Below are 19,240 nucleotides of genomic sequence, written 5' to 3'. Positions count from 1 at the left end.
ACAGCAGTGAGAACTTTGTTAGAATGAAACAAGAAGGAGACGGACGACAAAGGAGGAGTGACTACTTTTCTTTTTATAGGAGGAAGACCTAGAGAGGATCTGCTCTCATCCCGCCCCCGTCTCTCTCTCTGTCTCTCTCACCCCTACCCTATCCAAAGCAAAGAACAGCCATTCTGCCCTAGGCCCCCTCCTCCCCAACTTCCTGGGTGCCCATTCCCCTGGCTTAGCTCCCAGTAGATTCCCCCAGGCTTTTGGCCCTGTTCCTACCCAACTACCCCAGCACACTCCCACTTCCTCTAGTCAGCCAGCCCCTCACCTAGGCAAGACCTGCTCTCTCTCTCTCTCTCTCTCTCTCTCTCTCTCTCTCTCTCTCTCTCTACGAAATCCAGAATTAATCTCTGTTACTCCCTTGACCCTCCCTACCTTTCAAACCCAATAGTTCCTGGAATATCATCGAGTAATCTTTGACTCCTCATTCCCCATGGGGGTAGGGGGCAGAGAACCTGGGATGGGGCAAGGAAGCAAAGCATTCAGGACTGGGGCAATTTCTGCTCACTCCACCCTGTGGCCACCCATTTCCCCAGGAAATCCCCAGGAAGGAGAGTACATTCAGCAGTCCCTTCCCTTTCCCAGAGAAGCACCACCTCCCCTGCCCCTGTCCCCTTATTCATCCTCTGCCTGGTCACCTCCTGTCCCCACATCATATCCATCAAAATGCTTCCTCTCTCTTCTCTCTCTCCCTCTCTCTCTCTCTCTCTCTCTCTCTCTCTCTCTCTCTCTCCCTTCCTGCTCCGGTCACTAATACCTGACCTGCTGCTATCACTTCCTGAATTACCCACCCTGTGGTGACTTCCAGTCTCACCTCTTGACCCATTACATGCCCTGACCCTCCCTGGTCCTGAGCAGAGGGGCTGAGGCAGGAGGAGTCAATCACACAAGGGATGGGGGGACCCGAAGGGACAGGGGCAGGAGGAGCTGTCACCAGGATACTCTTATTGCCCCTTTCCATCCCCCCATCTGAGCTGAGAACAAAGAATATGACTAAGCAGTGAAAGACAAAGGGCCACAGAGTGGCAGCTACAGCCCGTGGGGGTGCGGGCAGGAGAAGGCACAAAAGACGCAGTGTCTTAGGTAGCCCCCCGAGAGCCCTTATCCCAGTTTCAGTCCAAACCACCCCCAGGGCTAAGCAAGCTAGAGTCTGTCTTGACTTCGAATAGGATGGATTAATAAAAAAAATGAGTAGGGGGTTGGGGATTTAGCTCAGTGGTAGAGAGCTTGCCTAGCAAGCGCAAGGCCCTGGGTTCGGTCCCCAGCTCGGAAAAAAAAAAAAAAAAAAAAAAAAAAAAAATGAGTAATCCACTTTCCCACCATCATCACATTTTGTTTTGTGTTTAAACTATATAGCAGGGGGGAAAGCCCAGGAGAGGAGAGGGGCTTGGAGAGGGTAAGGGGACCAAGCCTCTGCCCTGACTTTCTGAGGATCACCTTGTCTACACCAGGTCTTGGTCATTTCCCGCCCCCCCCCCCCAGGTCTTGGTCATTTCCCACAGCCAACGGATCTCTGGTCCCACCCTTTGGTATGGTTCCCATTAGGTCAATGTTCAGTCTAGAAATCTGGCTCTCTCCTCTTCCTCTGCAGTTCAGAATTCGAAGTGCCACTCCCCTGGTCTGTCTGCTCCACCCAGCTGCACCGCTGGTGGGCTATGGTCCCAGGGATCCTGTCTGGGAGAGATGTGGAGGAGGTCTCTTTCCAGTGAGAAAATTGTAGAATCTCAAAGAGTGGGTGGCCCAGCTGGAGCTGGGCTTAGAGACAAAAATCAGTCTCTAGGGCAGGAAAACTCTTTGTAAATACAAAATTAGGCACAGAGTCCTAGTATTACTACATTTCTATGCTGTTAGTTACTTCTGAGGAAGACTATGACAGGTAAGACTGTCCTGAATGGAGGTGGGATACCAGGTGTTGCTAAGGGTGCTTCCTGAGTCTGTGATTTAGGAATTACAGGGATTTAAGAGTCACTGTCAGTGCATCTCCCCCTCCCATTTGTAAAATGGTGTCCCCACACCCTTGCACAAATTGCACCCTTGCTCTACCAATGTTTGTGGCCTTGGCTGTCTATTCCCTTTTGTTTTAGCGAGCTCTCAGACTCGACTTGCCCAACTGCAATTGAGTCCCTTTCCACAAGCCCGATTCCGGACATCTGGAAATTAACACTTTTGGATTTCGTAGTAAAGAGATAGTCATCAAAACTTGGGACTTTAGTCGGAAAGCAGGACTACCGAAGGAGAAAGACCAAGATGGGAAGGAACGCCCACACAGAGTGTGCGTAGGGGGCCTAGTGGGAGGGCAGTTTCTAAGGTATATTCAGGTCACAGAGAATGGATTTAGCGGGAAGTGCTGGGTTCGGCGTGAAGTTGCCTCAGGAGAGAACAGTTAATTTATGCCCAGAAAAGCCGTGGGAGTGATGCCCTAACTAAAGATGACAGCAGTCGTTGTTATTTAAGCGTGAGTGAAGCTGAGAAGCAGGATCCGGATGTTGTTCCGTTCGCAATTGACCTTCCTGCCAGCTTCCAAGATGGTGACTCCATTGTGCCAATAGAGGGGAAGTCCATAAGGAGGCGCGCGTGAGTCACTTCCGCCCGGTTCTCCTTCCTAAGGTCTGCAGCCCAGTAAAGATGGCGGCCCTCAGGGCTGTGTGCAGCCTCCGCGGTGTCGGGGCCCAGGTGCTGCGGGCCGGGTCTGGGATCCGTCTGCCGAGTCAGCCCAGCAGGTGAGGAGGAGGCGGCTCCTACATGCGTTCTCTTCAAAACTGGAGTTTCTCGAGTCTGAGGACATTTCAAGGGCTCTGTGACCCCTGAGGAAAGAATGACCCAGGCCTGTAACCCTCCTTACGCTGACCAGATTTCTTAGGTTCCTAGATGCAGTCAGCTTCCTGTGGCGGAGGATGGGAAGTAAGGGAGATGATTTTATTTTTATTTTTTGTCAGAAGCGAAATATGTAGCGTGAAAGACCCTACCCTTCAAATGAGTGATTAGAGCGTACCTCCCATATCCGAAGGAGACCCCTCTCTCCTCCAGTTCCTCTCTTCCCTCTTTCGCTCGCATATGCGAGGTTGCACTTTCCCTCTTTCCTCCCGCCTTCCCTACTCCCCCCGCCCCCATCTCTTAGTAATCTTAAGTTGACCATGAATAAATGATGTTCTCAACATTTTTATTCAGGAGGGAGCCTCGATCCCGGCTTTGTATGTCCCAAACGTATGTGTCAATGACTTGGTATCGAAGAGTACAGCTCTGCAATTCCGGCCATCCTTCCTTGGGCTCACATAAGAGTGAATAGCATATTTAGGAATATATGTGTCTATACAAATATATGTGCGCCTGCACTAACAAAGAGTGAGAAAAGGCCATGAATTTGAAGGAGGGCAGGGAGGGGCACAGAGGGTTAGAAGGGAAAGGGAAGGGAGAAATGTGATTACATTACAATCTCAAAAACTGTTTTTGAGAAGTGGATAGGAACCGTGGAACCAAGCGTACTGTTCATGCCCCTTGTATAGGATCTATCTTTAATTCCTCAGAGGCGCTCGGCGATGGCAGCCAGATATAGAATGGGCAGAGCAGTTTTCGGGAGCTGTCATGTATCCCTCCAAGGAAACAGCCCACTGGAAACCTCCTCCTTGGAATGGTGAGTGCTGTTTCAAGTTGTCAGAAATCTTTGCTGATTTGTGTGTGTGTGTGTGTGTGTGTGTGTGTGTGTGTGTGTGTGTGTGTGTGTGTGTGTGTTTCAATCCAGCATTTCTCTGTGTAGCCTTCAGTGTCCTGGAATTCACTGTGTAGACCATGCTGGCCTCGAACTCAGAGATCCGCCTGCCTCTACCTCACGAGTTGCTGAGATTAAAGGCATGCTCCTCCACCGCCTGGCTAAATATTTGCTGATCTTTAAATGCTATTGAGCGAGCTCCCTGTCGAGGGCAAAATGTGATGATATCAGAGATTTATCAGAGAGAGAAAGGCATGATAGACATCCTCAATACCGAAAGGTCCTTACCGTCCTTTAATTAGTGTCAACTTTTTCCTGATTCTATACACTTCCATCTCTCTGTGGACAACGTGATTTTCCTAATAGCATTTGAATGAAACCCACTTATATATAAGCATCTTTCCCTCATTAAAACTAGGCGTTTGGGGGCTGGAGAGATAGGAGTTAAGAGTACTTCCTGATCCTGCAGAGGATCCAGGCTCAATTCATTTTTTTTTTTTTAAGATTTATTTATTATATATGAGTACACTGTGCTGTCTTCAGACACACCTGAAGAGGGCATCAGATCCCACTATAGATGGTTGTGAGCCACCATGTGGTTGCTGGGATTTGAACTCAGGACCATCTAGAAGAGCAGTCAGTGCTCTTAACCACTGAGCCATCTCTCCAGCCCCCCAGGTTCAATTCTTAGCATCCATATGATAGCTTACAACCACCTATAACTCCAGGTCAGGGAGATCCCCTGCCCTTTTCTGGCCTTTTCAGGCAGCTGCATATAGGTCATAAACATTCATGCATATAGGCAACGCACACATAAAATAAAAAATAAGTCTTTAACATAGAAGATCTAAAGCGATGCCTTATCTTTAAAACAAAGCAACAGTAATGAAGCAAAACCCAACCTATTAGTGTAGGAGGTCTTTACTATTTTATGGATTCTTTTTCTTACTCTTTACCCCCCCCAGCCCCCGCCCCATTTCACCCCCTATCACTGGAGAGAAGAGAGAGAAAGATAGACGTGGAGAGAGAGAGAGAGAGAGAGAGAGAGAGAGAGAGAGACAGACCCCTGAATATAATTTCCTTCCTTTTGTTTCTTCTTTGAGCACAGCTACTAAAAAACTGCAACCAACCCCATGCCACCCCACCCCCAAGTACTCATCAACTATACCCCGCCTCTTGGGGCCCTAGCATTTATATACCCCCTAAAGCTTTCAGAATTCCAAGTGTCCTACAGTCACAGAAACTATTTGCAGCTGGGAAAACCACGCCTTTACTAGAGGCAAATCACAGCCAGCTGCTGCAGACAGTCTGAAGCAGCCCACATTCCCACACCTGGGATTAAAACAAAAGCACATTCTTACAATAGTTCTGTGTTTAAGAAACCCAAATTGTCTCATGACAGAGATCTGGCTTCATGGTTACGGGAACTTGGTCTTGGAGAGGACCTAAGTTCAGTTTCCAGCACCCACATGGCAGCTCAGAACCATTTTGTCAATATAATTCCAGTTCCAGGAAATCTGATGTTCTCTTCTGCCCTCCAAAGGCACCAGAACCAGATGTGTGTGTGTGTGTGTGTGTGTGTGTGTGTGTGTGTCTGTCTGTCTGTCTGTCTGTCTCTGTCTCTATCTGTCTATTTGTCTGTCTGTCACACACACACACCACTCATACATAAAATAAATAAACCTTTAAAAGGAAAGAAACAGGGTGTGTGTGTGTGTGTGTGTGTGTGTGTGTGTGTGTGTGTGTCTGTCTGTCTGTCTGTGTGTGTGAGAGTGAGCAGGGTCTTACTGAAGTGTCCAGATTGGCCTCAGTCAGGATCTTCCTGACCCTCCTATATGCTGGGATTACTTTCCCTCTTGGTCTTTTGGTTTCTATCAGTGGTACCCACATTGTCCTTCAATATGGAAACTATTTAGTCATCTTGGTTTTTCCTCTCTCTTGTCCTCCATATCTTTGTCCAGTAAATCATGAAACCATGTAGATTTTCCCATCATCTCTCTTTTTTAATTAAAAACAATTCTCTTTAGATGTAGCTCTCTGTGTCTGAGTGTTTTGCCTGCATGTGTCATTACGTACCACATGTGTGCCTGGTGCCCATGGAGTTCAGAAGAGGGTGTCAGATCCTTTGTCACTAAAGTTCTGAATGGTTATGAGCCCATCACTGGATAGTCTTCATGCATATCTGCACGCCAGGTTGTAAGCCAAAGTTCCTAACCACTGAGCCGTCTCTGCAGCCCAAACCAGGCTGTTTTCTTTTTTTTTTTTTTTCTTTCCGGAGCTGGGGACCGAACCCAGGGCCTTGCGCTTGCTAGGCAAGCGCTCTACCACTGAGCCAAATCCCCAACCCCCAACCAGGCTGTTTTCTAAGGGCAGTTGTGTGCACAGTTGCCTACAGAGAACAGAAGAGGGCATCACATCCCCTAGAACTGGAGTTACATATAGTGATTGTGAACCACTTCTGTAGGAGGGCTGGGAAATAAACCTGGCTCCTCTCCAAGAACAGCCAGTACTCTCAACTATCAAGCCATTTCTTCAGCTCTTCCTTTTAAAACCCATCACCCTGGGTTCGTATACCCAGCATGGCATAAACTGGACTTCTCAGCACTCAGAAAGTAGGGGCAAGAGGCTCAGAATTTGAAGGTTACCACTTTCAACTGTGTAGTGGTAGTGAGTTTGTGGTGGCCGGAGCGATTTGGGACCCAGTGTCAAAAACAGCAAACATCCTGTCATTTAGTAGTAATATTTCTCTTTTCCCCTCAAGGAGCATGTAGTCAGTCCTGTCATTTAGTAGTAATATTTCTCTTTTCCCCTCGAGGAGCATGTAGTCAGTCCTGTCATTTAGTAGTAATGCTTCTCTTTTCCTCCCCACCCCCATGAGGAACATGTAGTCCTGGCTGTCTTGAACTCACAGATGTACCTGCCTCTGCCTTTGCCCACATTAAAGGCATACACTACCATTCTGAGCTTAAGTATGCATTTCTCACTGATTGTCCATTTATCAGATACATTTAGATATATCATGATACTTACAGATAGGATAGCAAGGCCCAGTGGTTAAGAGCTCTTGAATAAGACCTAGGTTCAATTCCCAGCACCCATACATTGGTTCACAGCCATCTATAACTCTGGTTCTGGGGGTCTGATGTCTTCTGACCTCTGTGGGCTCCTGCTCACATGTGGCACACATATGTATGTACACACTCAGGCACACCCATATCCATAAAAAATTAAATCAGTAAATGTTTGTCAGCTGTGGTAGCACATGCCTTTCTAGTTCCAGCGCCTAGGTGGTGAAGGCAGGCAGATTTCTGACTTCATCGTGGTTTAGTTCCAGGCTAGGTGGAGCTGCAGTAGTGAAACCCTACCTCAAAACAAACAAACAAAGAAAAAGAAAAATCGTAGCCAAGCCTGGTAACACAGGCCTGTAAGCCCAGTTCTTCAGGAGGCTGAGGCAGGGGGATCATCAAGGGTTCAGTTGTAACTTGTGCGGCCTACAGAATGAGTTCGAGGCCATCCTGAATAATGTAATGAGGTCCTGTCTGAGTGGAAAGAGGTGGGGTGTAGCTCAGTAGTGGAGCCCATGCCCAGTGTACACAGTGGTCTAGGTTTAATCCTCAGCACAGAAACAAGGTAAAAGATGTTCTGTAGCAGTGGTCCTCAGCCTTCCTGACACTGCAACTCTTTAATGCAATTCCTCCTGATGTGGTGATCTCCAGCCATAAAATTATTTTTGTTACTACTTCATAACTGTAATTTTGCTACTTTTATAAATTGTAATGTAAATATCTGTTGTCTGGCGGCCTTAGGTGACCCTGAAAGCATCACTTGACAGGGGTCTCGACCCACAGGTTCAGAACCACTGTCCTAGGGCTTATAGAAGGAACTTTATGATCCCTCTCGTTGGGAAACCCAGAGCTTCCTTTCATTTTTCTCATTGTTAGCGTCTTCCTAGTTATTGGAATGAGGGTGCTAGCAAGGTATGGAACGTGAGCCGAGAGTATGTGGAGAGCTGTCTGTCCCTCGGGGATCCCCAAGGGCATTATCATTTGGCTCTGACCTATTTCCCACTTCTCAGATGTGGATGTTTTGAAGGAAAAAGTGGTGACCAACGTGACCCTGAACTTTGGGCCCCAGCACCCAGCAGCTCATGGAGTCCTGAGACTCGTGCTGGAATTGAGTGGAGAGATGGTGCGGAAATGTGACCCTCACATCGGGCTCCTGCACCGAGGCACGGAGAAGCTCATCGAGTACAAGACCTATCTGCAGGTGTGGAGGTGATCAGGGGCCTACTGATGACGCCGGGCTGTAGCTTGAGACGGGAGGGTTTTGCTGTCCCAAAGCTTCAGGGCAGGAGGGTGATGAGGATAGTGCTTTGGGGTTAGTACTGGATGCCAGCATGGAGAAGGTGTTGAAGGATGTGGGTCAGATGGGTTCTTCCAGCATCCTTACCCTACAGCGGGGCCCATTCCCAGCTTCTCTCTGTCTGAGTTTTGGCTGTCTATTTTATCATGATTCTAGTGCCTCAGTTTCCCTCCTCTCCTATGAGTGCGTCAAAACTAGTGTCCCTGAGGGTAGAGAAGGAGGAATGAGACGTCAGCTCTTTGGGATTCACAGCTGATTCTTATGTCTTCCCACTCTCTTGAATTTGTTTTCAAAACACTCAGTGAGTCAGAGTGACCGGAGGAGGTATGTGACAGAGTTTGCAGTCGTAGAACTGTGTGACCTAAATAGTTGAAGGTCAGGTTTGAAGGAGTTAGATCTGGAATAGATTCCAAAGGTTGGTTTTATTTGCTTGTTTGATGTTTGTTAGTTTTTCTTCTTACTGTTATGAAGAGAGGCCCTGGAATAAGGGCTTAGACCCAGCTCTGTGACTTCCTCTAAGAACCCTAAGCAGCAGTGGCTTCAGGTCCCAGCTTTCGTGGGTTAACTCCTGTAGCGTCATCCTGCGTCACAAATGACACCAGAACCAGAACAGGCTGTCCCAGTGAGGATTTTAACTCCGCCTTCTTCCTGGAAGCTGGAACTGGCTTAGACAGCTGGGACTTCGCTCTCTTGACATTCTGGGCAAAAGTTACTGTAAAACCGATTCCTTTTCTCCTTCAAAATCCCAGTTTTAAGGGACTAGGGGGAAAAAGAAGTATGAGGCACTCTGAGAAAGGTTTCAGTGCCAAAGTCAACTTACATTGGCTTGGAAAAGCCTGAGTTTTCAATTTTTAGGAAATGTTATGACTTCGTGGCTGCAATTATTATTAGAAATTAGATTATACATGGTCCCCCCCACCCCCCCACCCCCCCACCCTTGTATGTTTTGGCATTTTGTTTTGTTTTGAGACAAGGTTTTACTATGAGCTCTGGCTATCCTAGAATTCACTATGTAGACTAGGCTAGCCTCAAACCCACAGAGATAGTTGATCTGTATCTTGAAGATACTGTATAATTTTGTGCCTTGTGTTTCATAACTTATAATTTGGCCATGGTAAGAGTATTTTTACCATGGGAATTGTCAAACATGATAAATCAAAGTAATGATAAATTTCCAATTATTTTAGATAGCCAGTTTTTAAACACTTTATGCTAGTTTTAAATAAGCATGTTACTAGTTTTGGGGAGATTTCATCCTGTTTGCTGGGGCACCTGAGACTCTAAAGGTAAGTACTGACTTCCAGTGCCTGTCAAGAGGCAGGTTTCTAGCAGCAGACAGTGGACTCTGAAGTCTGTTAGATGTGACGTTGGTTCCCTATTTTCCCAGGCCCTTCCATATTTTGACCGGTTGGACTATGTGTCCATGATGTGTAATGAACAGGCGTATTCACTAGCTGTGGAGAAGTTGCTAAACATCCAGCCTCCTCCCCGGGCGCAGTGGATCCGAGGTATGTTCTGCTCCTTATGTCTGCTCTCCACTGTTGAACAAGGGCGTCTTAAGTGCATTGAACTCAACTTTGATATGTAGATTCCAGATTCCGCCCAGACTGGTCTGTAGGATGAGTCCTTGGCTCCCACACACTTCTTTCTTAAAAAAAGGAAAGAAAAAGAAAAAAACCACGATGATACACATTTGTTTATTTATTGTGTATGTGCATGAGTATGAATAGTGTATGTCAAGGCATGTGTGGGGAGGTCAGAGGACAACTTCTAGGGAGCCAGCCTCCTCCTACCGCATGGTTCCATACTGGTTAGCAAGCGCCTTTCTCTGCTGAGCCATCTTTCCAGCCCCTTCTGTCATTTCCTGTCTTTCTGTATCACAGTGCTCTTTGGAGAGATCACACGGATTTTAAACCATATCATGGCTGTCACCACACATGCCCTGGACATTGGTGCCATGACGCCTTTCTTCTGGATGTTTGAAGAAAGGGAGAAGATGTTCGAGTTCTATGAGCGGGTATCTGGAGCCCGTATGCATGCTGCTTATATCCGACCAGGAGGAGTGCACCAGGTGAGTGAGGCTCTCCTGCCTGCACGCTTCCTGCCCAGGCACTTTCCTCTGTGACCACTGGAGGGCAGTGTGGGCTGATGGGACTCTATTCCTATAGACGGGGTGCAGTAACGGGAATCACCACTTGGCTTCTAGGACCTACCTCTTGGGCTTATGGATGACATTTATGAATTTTCCAAGAACTTCTCTCTTCGGATTGATGAGGTGGAGGAGGTAAGATAGAAATCAACCAGAAGAAAATACCTAAGGGCTTGTGGGGTTTTGGTACCCACCCAGTGGTAATTAGCACAGAGGCTTTCGGAGCTTGTCATGGAGAGTATTAGCACACTGGATTTCTCTATCCATAGATGCTGACCAACAATAGAATCTGGCGAAATAGGACAGTCGACATTGGGGTTGTATCTGCAGAAGATGCACTGAACTATGGATTCAGGTAGGAGAATATAACGTCTTTCCTCAGGGGTGGGAGAGGCCATAGAGAGTTACAGCCCAGTGTCTTGGTTTCAGGTGTGTTTGGTTCCCTCCCCTCCATGCCTAGGGTTTCTGTCCCATGACCGAATGTGGGGAGGGAGGTGGGAAGCACATGTGTCCCTTCTTGAGGATGGTCCTCTGCCCGTCATACCCCATAGTGGAGTGATGCTCCGAGGCTCAGGCATCCAGTGGGACTTGCGGAAGACCCAGCCATATGACGTTTACGACCAGGTCGAGTTTGATGTTCCTATTGGTTCTCGAGGGGACTGCTACGATAGGTAAGACTCAAACCATTGCTCAGCTCTTTGTTCTTGCCTGGTTCTCTTCGCTGGTTTCTTTGCTGTGTCCCAGTATGTGTAGGAGCCTGTGAAATGAATGTTACACTTGGTAGAGTGTGCATTAGCATTCACAAGCCCCAGTGTGCTCCTCACCACCATACATACCAAGTCAGAGCGCTGTCGGCGCCCCTTCCCCCGCCCCGCACCTCCCATACCACCATCTTGTCTTAGAACTAGTTTGGACTGCATTTGTAGCTGAGAAAGCATAAGTTAGGGATTAGCCTGTCAGTGATTGAGTCCGGAATCCTCCTGACCCAGCGCTCTTCCTGTTTACTGACCCCGAGGAAGATTGCTACTGCTCTTCTCTTTGTTTATCTTTCCGTCGACTCCCTTACTCTGCAGTCCAAACTGTGTGTGAGAGGGTGAGGAGGGAAAAGTACAGGCCACCTTCTGAAAAAAAAGATGGCTGGAGAAGGACTTAACAGCAGAGTCAAGCACTGCAGGGTTCATATGGGCAGCCACACCGAGCAGAGAGGCTGTACCAGGAGAAACTGAGGACCATTTACGGAACAGTTTCAGGTCTCCCAAAGGGCTTCCACCCACACTCGTGCTTACTCCCCTGTGTGCTTCTCCGTGGTCTAAGTCTGCCCATTTCAGGTACCTGTGTCGTGTGGAGGAGATGCGCCAGTCCCTTCGAATCATTGAACAGTGTCTGAACAAGATGCCGCCGGGGGAGATCAAGGTTGATGACGCCAAAGTGTCCCCACCTAAACGAGCAGAGATGAAGGTTGGCCGCAGGGAGAGGGAAGAAAGGTGGGGTCTTTGCAAGGGACCAGAAGGCGTGGAGCATGGGCCTCGCATTAAAGCCTTCCTTTCTGTTTAACTTTTTAAGACTCTGAACCTATCACGGGGCTGATCTGGTATTCTGTCCTCACTCTCCCTGACTTACATGTGTGTTGTTAGTCTCCCTGAAGGTACAGATTGCTCTTTCAGGAACGCCCAAGACTAGAGCTTGGATCTGGTTTCCTTCTGTCTTGTTTTGCTTTCTTTTTTTTTTTTTTTTTAAGATTTATTTATTTATTTCATGTATGCGAGTACACTGTTGCTGTCTTCAGACACACCAGAAGAGGGCATCAGATCCCATTACAGATGGTTGTGAGCCACCATGTGGTTGCTGGGATTTGAACTCAGGACCTCTGGAAGAGCAGTCAGTGCTCTTAACCACTGAGCCATCTCTCCAGCCCCTGTTTTGCTTTCTTTTTTGAGCCAGGGTCTCTGTGTAGCCCTGACTGTCCTGGAACTCTCTTTGTAGACCAGGCAGGCTGGCTTCAAACTCAAGAGGTCTGCTTGCCTCTGCCTCCTGAGCACTGGGATTAAAGGTGACCAAGTGCTGGAATTAAAGGTGTGCACCACAGCACCCAGCTGGATCTGGTTTCTTGATGCTCCCTTTCCTTCCCTCAGACGTCCATGGAGTCACTAATTCATCACTTTAAGCTGTATACTGAGGGCTACCAAGTTCCTCCAGGAGCCACATACACCGCCATTGAAGCTCCTAAGGTGAGAGAGAGGAGGGGAAGGAAGCCTCTGGAGTGGGTGGCCGGAGGCAGAGAGTGAACGAAGCACTCCCTCCCTAGTGACAGAGGTGTAAAGGGAAGCCAGACAGGGTTTGGTAGCAGAGAGCTTTTCCTAACTAATGGGGCATCCACCTTCCTTCCCTGGACAGGGCGAGTTTGGGGTGTACTTGGTATCTGATGGCAGCAGCCGACCTTATCGGTGTAAGATCAAGGCTCCCGGTTTTGCCCACCTGGTAAGACGATCCCAATGGTTCTAACCGCAGCACATTAATAATTACTGACTTTGCTGACCTTTGTTATTCTTTTTCAGCTGTTACTTAAAATTATTTGATATTTATTTTTTACTTACTTGTGTGTATATATGTATGCCACATGAGTGCAGGTGCCTGCAGAGGCCGAAAGAGCCCCAGATCCCCTGGAGCTGGAGTTGCAGGTGGTTCCTAACCACCCGTTGTTAGTTTAGGGAGCCAATCTTGGGTCCTCTGCAAGAGCGATACATGATCTTAGCTGCTGAGCCGTTTCTCCAGCACCTTGCCTTTTTGAGATAGGACTTTGCTATCCAGCCCTGTTGTGTCTAGAACTCCCTATGTGGCTAAGGCTAGTCTCACATTTAGTATCTCCTGCCTTAGCCTTCCAGGGATGAGGATTACAGATGTTTATCTCCACACCCAACTCTTGGGTGAGATTTGCTTTGCTTCATTTGTGTAATTAAGAGAGAGTTTTGCTACATAACCCGAATCAGCCCAGAACTCACTATGTGTGAGGGCTGTCCTTGGACTCGCTGTCATCTTCCTGCCTTAGACTCTCAAGTGCTACGGTAACAGACGTGAGCTCCTGCGCCTGCCTATTTGAGGATTTTGGCTTGAGGCTTTTGTTGTGGTGGTGTTTGTTTTGTTTTGAGACAGGGACAAGGTCTCTGACTGGCCTAGAATTCTCTCTGTAAACTAGGCTGGCTTCACTCTTCCCCCGTGCTGAGGTTAGCAGTGTGTACTACCATGCCGGCCTTCGGGTGGGACTTTTAAGAGCTCTTTTCTGCAAATGTGGGTTAACACTGTTCCTGTCCCTATCTCTGCAGGCAGGTTTGGACAAGATGTCTAAAGGACACATGCTGGCAGATGTCGTAGCCATCATAGGTATGAGAACATTTTATTATATAGGAATAAATATAAGACAAGGGGTTTGGAATTCTATTTGGGAGCAAAAGCAAAGGCTTCCTGTTGAGTGTAAACTCTTTGGGCCTGAGTGTCTTGGACATCTGTCCTCTGAACCTCTGGTGATGACATTACATTCTCTAACCTTTTAGGCACCCAGGATATTGTATTTGGAGAAATAGACCGATGAGCAAAAGCACAGCCTGCGAGCTCCCTTGCCTGTCAGCTGCTTCATCGAGCGAGGCCTTTGTGTGGTGGGAAATGAGGCTGTGTTTCAGCAAACAAACATGTACTCGTTGACTTAGCTGCACAGGCTTTCTGTGCATGTACTAGAAATGGAGAAATTATATTAAATTAGCCACCTTTGGCCCCTAAACTCAACTTCTACTGTGTCTTCTTGGTGTCTTGCTTGCTGTCTTTCACTTTGCATTTCTCTGACTTAGGTTTTAGTTTTCCCAGCTGATCTCCACCCCCTCTCTGAGTCTTGCTCTTTCCACTTCTCTATTTCCCATTTCCCCTTTTCCCTCAGTTCCTCCTGCTCCGACCCTCCTGATATCTATAAAACTGCTAAACTCAAATGAAGACTGTATATAAAATTCCAGGTAGGAAGGTAAGCTATGGTGGGACCTAAGGGAGTCTAGAGGCAGTTTGCTACCTCTGAATGGCAGGTGGGCGGATGGGCCGGAGAGGACTGTTAAACATGGCCGATATAGACAGCCTTTCCCAAGCATGAAAGTCTGCTCATTCTGTGGGTTAGGTTGGTCCCTGAAAGGACTGAGGCTTAGAGGCCAGATCTTCCAGCTCCCCAAATTGGCCCTTCGGGGAGCTGCCTGGTCTGTAGTACAGGAAGGGGAAGGGGCCAAAGAAGGCGTGGCAGGAAGGAGGGAACTGTGGTCAGGGAACTGTTCGTGGGTACAGCTGTGCAGCTCTGTCTTAGCGCGTGATCACCAGCCCCCAGCGCTGCAGCCCCCGCCCAGGATGATCCCAGCGGTGATCTTGTTCTTGCTCCTTTTGGTGGAAGAAGCAGGTAAGCGGAAGGCTTCCGAAAGCGTTAGCTGGGCTTGAGTGTGGGAATCCAGGGCAGGAACTGGGGATAGAAGAAGGCTGGGCGTGTGGGCACAGGGCTGAGGCAGATTCCGAACTTAGCCCTGTTAGGTCCACACCCAGACACTACCATTATTTCCTTCTTTATTGTCCCCTTCTTACCTTTCATACTGACTTTCGACCCTATGTAAAGAAGGAGTTTGCCAGGGGTATAGACTGTACAGCAATGGAGAGCAGCTTTAGGAAGGTTCTTTTCTTGATCAGCAATACCATGGGATGCTCTGTTGGGAGCAGTTAACTGGCTCATTAAATACAAAACCCTCTCTATAGCCTAGGGCCTGTCTATGCTCGGGAGTAAGGCAGGGGAGTCAAAATAGAAATGAATACCATTTCTGCGAATAGTGAGGGCCACGCCATTCTTTGAACTGATAACGCAGTCTCATCAGCTGAAAAGAAAAAGCAAGAGTAGCAAAATGCAACAGCTCTGAGGTTCTAGTCTGCCAGCAAACTCCCCTCAGTATCACTTACTGTGGGGTCTGTCTATCCTGGGAGAATGTCAGTGTGAGCGGGGACTGTGTAGCCCCAGCTAGCCTTGAAACTCCCTTTTTAGCTGAGGCTAACCTTGATCCGAATGCTGGGTTTATAGGTCTATACCACCATGCCCAAAAAGGAGTTTTGAAGGACACTACTGATTGCTTTTTGCAGAGGTGGGGTTAAAGGTTAGGGAAACAAAATGACTGGAGAGAAGGGCCCCAGAGAAGAGCACAGACTTTGGGAGCAGGAAACCTAGATTTAAGTTCCGATCTGTTGCTTAACTCTGGCCCTGAGTGTTTCTTAGCTTTCCTGAGTGCCTGGGTTCATCATTCTATACAATGGTGAAATCGATGTTTCTTTCCCAGGGTAGTTTTGAGATTTACGCAATATCTCATGTGCGAGCGTTGTAGAACAAAAAGAATTTTACCAATCTTGGTATCTTGACTTCTGTGGAAGTGGGTAGGGCTACACCATTTTGTCAACCGATAAGAGGACAGGCAGTGTGGAGTGCCCGGTCTTAGAGACTCATGCATCAGCTGAGGAATGCAAAAAATGGGGAGGTCCCAGCAGCAGGCTGACATCCACCTATTGCACCCGATAAGATAAAGCCGGGAGCAGTCTCTGGAGCCCAGATCCCGTCCAAGCATTTGAGGCAGGATCTCACAGCATGTTCAGTTCCTGTGCCCTTTGTTTTAGTGGTTTTCTGGTTTTTTCGGAGGAGTGCTATTTGTTTTGTTTTTATCCTATTGGTGGTGTTTTTTACCCCCCTGAGACAGGTTTTCTCTCTGGGTAGCCTTGGCTGTCATGGAACTTGCTCTGTTGACCAGGCTGGCCTCCAGCTCAGAGATCCACCCGCCTGCCTTTCGAATGCTGGGCTCAAAGTGCTACCACCAGAATTTTTTTTTTTTTTTTTTTTTTTTTGTTAGGATTTCACTCTATCCTAGGCTGGCCTGGGCCTCACTATGTAGCTCGGGCTGACTTCAAACTCATGGCAATGCCCTTTCCTTAGCCTCCTAAGTGCTGGGATTATACAACCACCACTTCTAGCTGCTGTGTGATTTTTTTTTTTTTAGTTGTACAAAGTTCCTCTCTTGAATGCCTAGCATGATTAACAGGGCAGAGGAGGGGGAGGAGGGATGCATATTTTAGATGTAGTTTGTGGTCCTTCCTTTGAGCTGTGGTCACCATCCAGCTTCCCATGCAAAGTCAGTGGCATCTACGGAGCCTGGAAAAGCAGTCACTTTAATTTTGGTTTGCTTTCTTGGTATGGTTAAGTGTCTGGTGAGGTAAAAAGAAGTAAGGCTGAGAAGATGACCAATAATAGAGTAATTCTCTTCCCCCCTTCCCTGCCTCACATCCTTCCTGTCCAGCCCTCAGCCACAGGTCACAGGACTTAGCAGAGACATACTCTTGTGGTTTCTCTGCTGAAATTTGCCACTATTTCTCTCTCCTCTCCCCTCCCCCTCTGGGCTGAGGTGGTTTTTTTTTTTTTGTTGTTGTTTTTTTGTTTTTTGTTTTTTGTTTTTGTTTTTTGTTTTTTGTTTCAGCCCAGTAAACTCCAATGGGTCCTTGAGGTAGGCAAAGTGATGCCAGAGGAACCGCAATACTGAAAAGAGAGCTATGGGGTGGGTAGAAAGGGAAGTCTAATAAACCTAAGTCCTACTACAGCAGAACCTTTCATGCTTCCTGTCCTACTACTGTCATGGTCTGAGGGGCAAGAGGGGAAACAATAGTCTAGAGAGGGAGTTAGTTTCTTCCCTTAGAAGGGCTCCCACGAGGCCCTGTTCTACCTCTTTAACCCCTTTCCCTTCCCTGAGGGACGGCTCTCCCCTTCCTTCTACACTGGGTCCCATGGGTACCCTGTATCCCCTCAGCTGCCCTAGGAGAGCCGCAGCTCTGCTATATCCTGGACGCCATCCTGTTTTTGTATGGTATTGTCCTTACCCTGCTCTACTGTCGACTCAAGGTAAGGCAGGGTGGGGTGGTCTAAGAACCAGACCCAGAAGTGGGAGGGAGGATGTGGGGAGAGGCGGCGAGAAGGGGAACCAGAGGGGTTCCCCATGATTTGCAGGGAAAGGAGATGGGCCTCCAACTTCTCCTTTGCTGATTGCCTTCCCCCCACTCCAGATCCAGGTCCGAAAGGCAGACATAGCCAGCCGTGAGGTATGGAGTCTCCCACATCTGCACACCAATGTTTCTTTTCAAGCTCTCAACCTTCCGAGGGCATTAGCCTGAGGTCTGATGCCTCCGGGAAGTCTCCTGTCTTAGGTGTTAATCTGCACCCCGCCCCTCGCCTCAGGATGGGTAACAACCTGCAGCTGAGCTGCAAATAAAATATCCAGACAGGAAATAATCAAGTACAGGCGTGTGGGTCTCCTGCCTTTGTGGACTGTTAGCTAATTCGGTCCACGAAGGCAAAGGGAGCAGATATGTTGTTGGAAGCCCTGTGAGTATTGAATGACCACACTGGTACCCACTGTCAGTAGGCAGATCAACTTTATCTAGGGTGATTCAAGGCTTATACAGCTTTGGGGGACTGAGAGCAGGGACGTCCAGGATGGACAAAGTCATTGGCTGGGGGCTTAGGCATACATATGGGGAAGCATTTCAGGAATCTCAGGTTCTGGCTGAACAGGTTTTGTCAAGAGAAAGGAAATTGGTCCTATAGTGTAACTGAGGCTATGTGACATTCCTCAGATAGAGGCGCGTGTGTGTTTGTGTGTGTGTGTATGTGTGTGTGTGTGTGTGTGTGTGTGTTCATGTGCTAACCTTGCCAACAAAGGGAGTCTCCCATATTGCACTGAGCCCAGAGCTTATATCCCATCATGGTGGACTTCTACCTTAATTAGCAGTTTTCCCACAGAAGTGACAATTAGTATCCAAGAGAGTTGCATATGGCACTGAAGTGCATTTATAGTCATATCGTAGGTAAATGAACAATGATGTGAGTGCTCCCAGCTTAAGGAGCTAACGCTGATCTTGACCCAGATACTCCCTGGGTGGGAAGGACAATGGTGAGGGCCCTGAAAAAGGTGGGTCTCTAATACCTTGCTCCCTCCATCTCTGCAGAAATCAGATGCTGTCTACACGGTGAGTGAACCTCATTTTATTCCTACCTTAGGGAAAAAGAGGCTGGGGTTGGGAGTGATTTTGGTAGGAATGGAGTCTGAGGTGGAAGGGGGCCCGTGATGAGCTCATCGTCCTGATCATCCTTCAACTCTCCTGCAGGGCCTGAACACCCGGAACCAGGAGACATATGAGACTCTGAAACATGAGAAACCACCCCAATAGCTTTACAACACGTGTTGTCAGCTGCATTCCTTTTCCGCTTTTAATTCTCTCCTCGCCCTCATGATTGACGTGGCTGTGCTTCTGGAACTAGCTGACCTTATTCCCAGAACCATGCTAGGCTCTAAATCAATGTCCCCATATCCACCAAAGACTTACTCACTGACGTTTCTCTTCTCCCATCCTCCTTTGCTTCATTCCTCTTTCCTTCCCTGATCCCCTGTGCTCACTAAACAATGGGAAGGGATTACCCCCCAATAAAGCTGCCAGAGATCACGCTCAATTCATTTTGTCATTTGTCACTGGCAGAGCTTGGATGAAGCATTCGGCCGGATAGTAAGGGTAGAGTTTTGAGTGAGGAAAACTCAGCTCCTGAGAACACAGGACCCTAGAGATACTTGGTTCATTTGACCTATGCATGCTGACTGAACCCGGATGAGAGGTGAGACCCTCGGTCCTGCGCTCTGAGATGGAGATGGAGCAGGGAGCATTCTCACACTCTAAACTCTGTGTTGGGAGTAGAGATGTATTTGGAGACGTTAGAACCTGAGAAATTCCTTCTGTACCCAGTGTGACTCGTTGTGTCTGAAAAATGAATCATGATTGGTTTGTGGGGAAGCCTGTAGGTCTAACCCAAAATAGTCATCAATCTAGATAGTGTCAATCCAGCATGTGCATGTTTGAGTTAGCATAGCTGAGAAGCTAGACATTCC

General features: G+C 47.9%; 2 protein-coding genes across 3 annotated transcripts; both read left to right on the top strand.

Moving 5' to 3' along the window:
* Positions 1-2,637: 2,637 nt before the first annotated feature.
* Positions 2,638-14,042, top strand: Ndufs2 (NADH:ubiquinone oxidoreductase core subunit S2). The gene is made up of 13 exons (XM_032914749.1): positions 2,638-2,768; positions 3,573-3,679; positions 7,830-8,020; positions 9,504-9,624; positions 10,000-10,187; positions 10,323-10,400; positions 10,535-10,620; positions 10,817-10,936; positions 11,594-11,723; positions 12,398-12,493; positions 12,660-12,743; positions 13,586-13,643; positions 13,814-14,042. The coding sequence occupies exons 1-13, from the start codon at positions 2,674-2,676 to the stop codon at positions 13,849-13,851; spliced, it is 1,392 nt and encodes a 463-aa protein (XP_032770640.1). The 5' UTR covers positions 2,638-2,673; the 3' UTR covers positions 13,852-14,042.
* A 153-nt stretch (positions 14,043-14,195) lies between these two features.
* On the top strand, positions 14,196-18,810 carry Fcer1g (Fc fragment of IgE receptor Ig). Of its 2 annotated transcripts, none has more exons than XR_004389299.1 (5): positions 14,196-14,271; positions 17,114-17,205; positions 17,367-17,402; positions 18,309-18,329; positions 18,468-18,810. XR_004389299.1 is itself a non-coding variant. In XM_032914748.1 (5 exons), the coding sequence occupies exons 1-5, from the start codon at positions 14,391-14,393 to the stop codon at positions 18,528-18,530; spliced, it is 510 nt and encodes a 169-aa protein (XP_032770639.1). In that variant the 5' UTR covers positions 14,320-14,390; the 3' UTR covers positions 18,531-18,810. The 2 variants fall into 2 exon arrangements, 1 of the variants encoding a protein (XP_032770639.1); XM_032914748.1 differs by lacking the exon at positions 14,196-14,271 and adding an exon at positions 14,320-14,688.
* The last annotated feature ends 430 nt before the right edge of the window (positions 18,811-19,240 follow it).

Source organism: Rattus rattus, chromosome 10 (genome assembly GCF_011064425.1).
Source record: "Rattus rattus isolate New Zealand chromosome 10, Rrattus_CSIRO_v1, whole genome shotgun sequence".
NCBI lineage: Eukaryota > Metazoa > Chordata > Mammalia > Rodentia > Muridae > Rattus > Rattus rattus.
The sequence above is the reverse complement of the archived record's forward strand: the minus strand, read 5'-3'. Positions and strand labels throughout refer to the sequence as shown.

Coding starts and splice junctions, on each gene's coding strand:
- Fcer1g (XM_032914748.1), top strand. CDS start 14,391: ATGAAAGTCTGCTCATTCTGTGGGTTAGGTTGGTCCCTGAAAGGACTG. Junction 14,689..17,113: donor CCTTTTGGTGGAAGAAGCAG/GTAAGCGGAAGG, acceptor GTATCCCCTCAG/CTGCCCTAGGAGAGCCGCAG. Junction 17,206..17,366: donor TGCTCTACTGTCGACTCAAG/GTAAGGCAGGGT, acceptor CCCCCACTCCAG/ATCCAGGTCCGAAAGGCAGA.
- Ndufs2 (XM_032914749.1), top strand. CDS start 2,674: ATGGCGGCCCTCAGGGCTGTGTGCAGCCTCCGCGGTGTCGGGGCCCAG. Junction 2,769..3,572: donor CTGCCGAGTCAGCCCAGCAG/GTGAGGAGGAGG, acceptor TTAATTCCTCAG/AGGCGCTCGGCGATGGCAGC. Junction 13,644..13,813: donor AGATGTCGTAGCCATCATAG/GTATGAGAACAT, acceptor CTAACCTTTTAG/GCACCCAGGATATTGTATTT.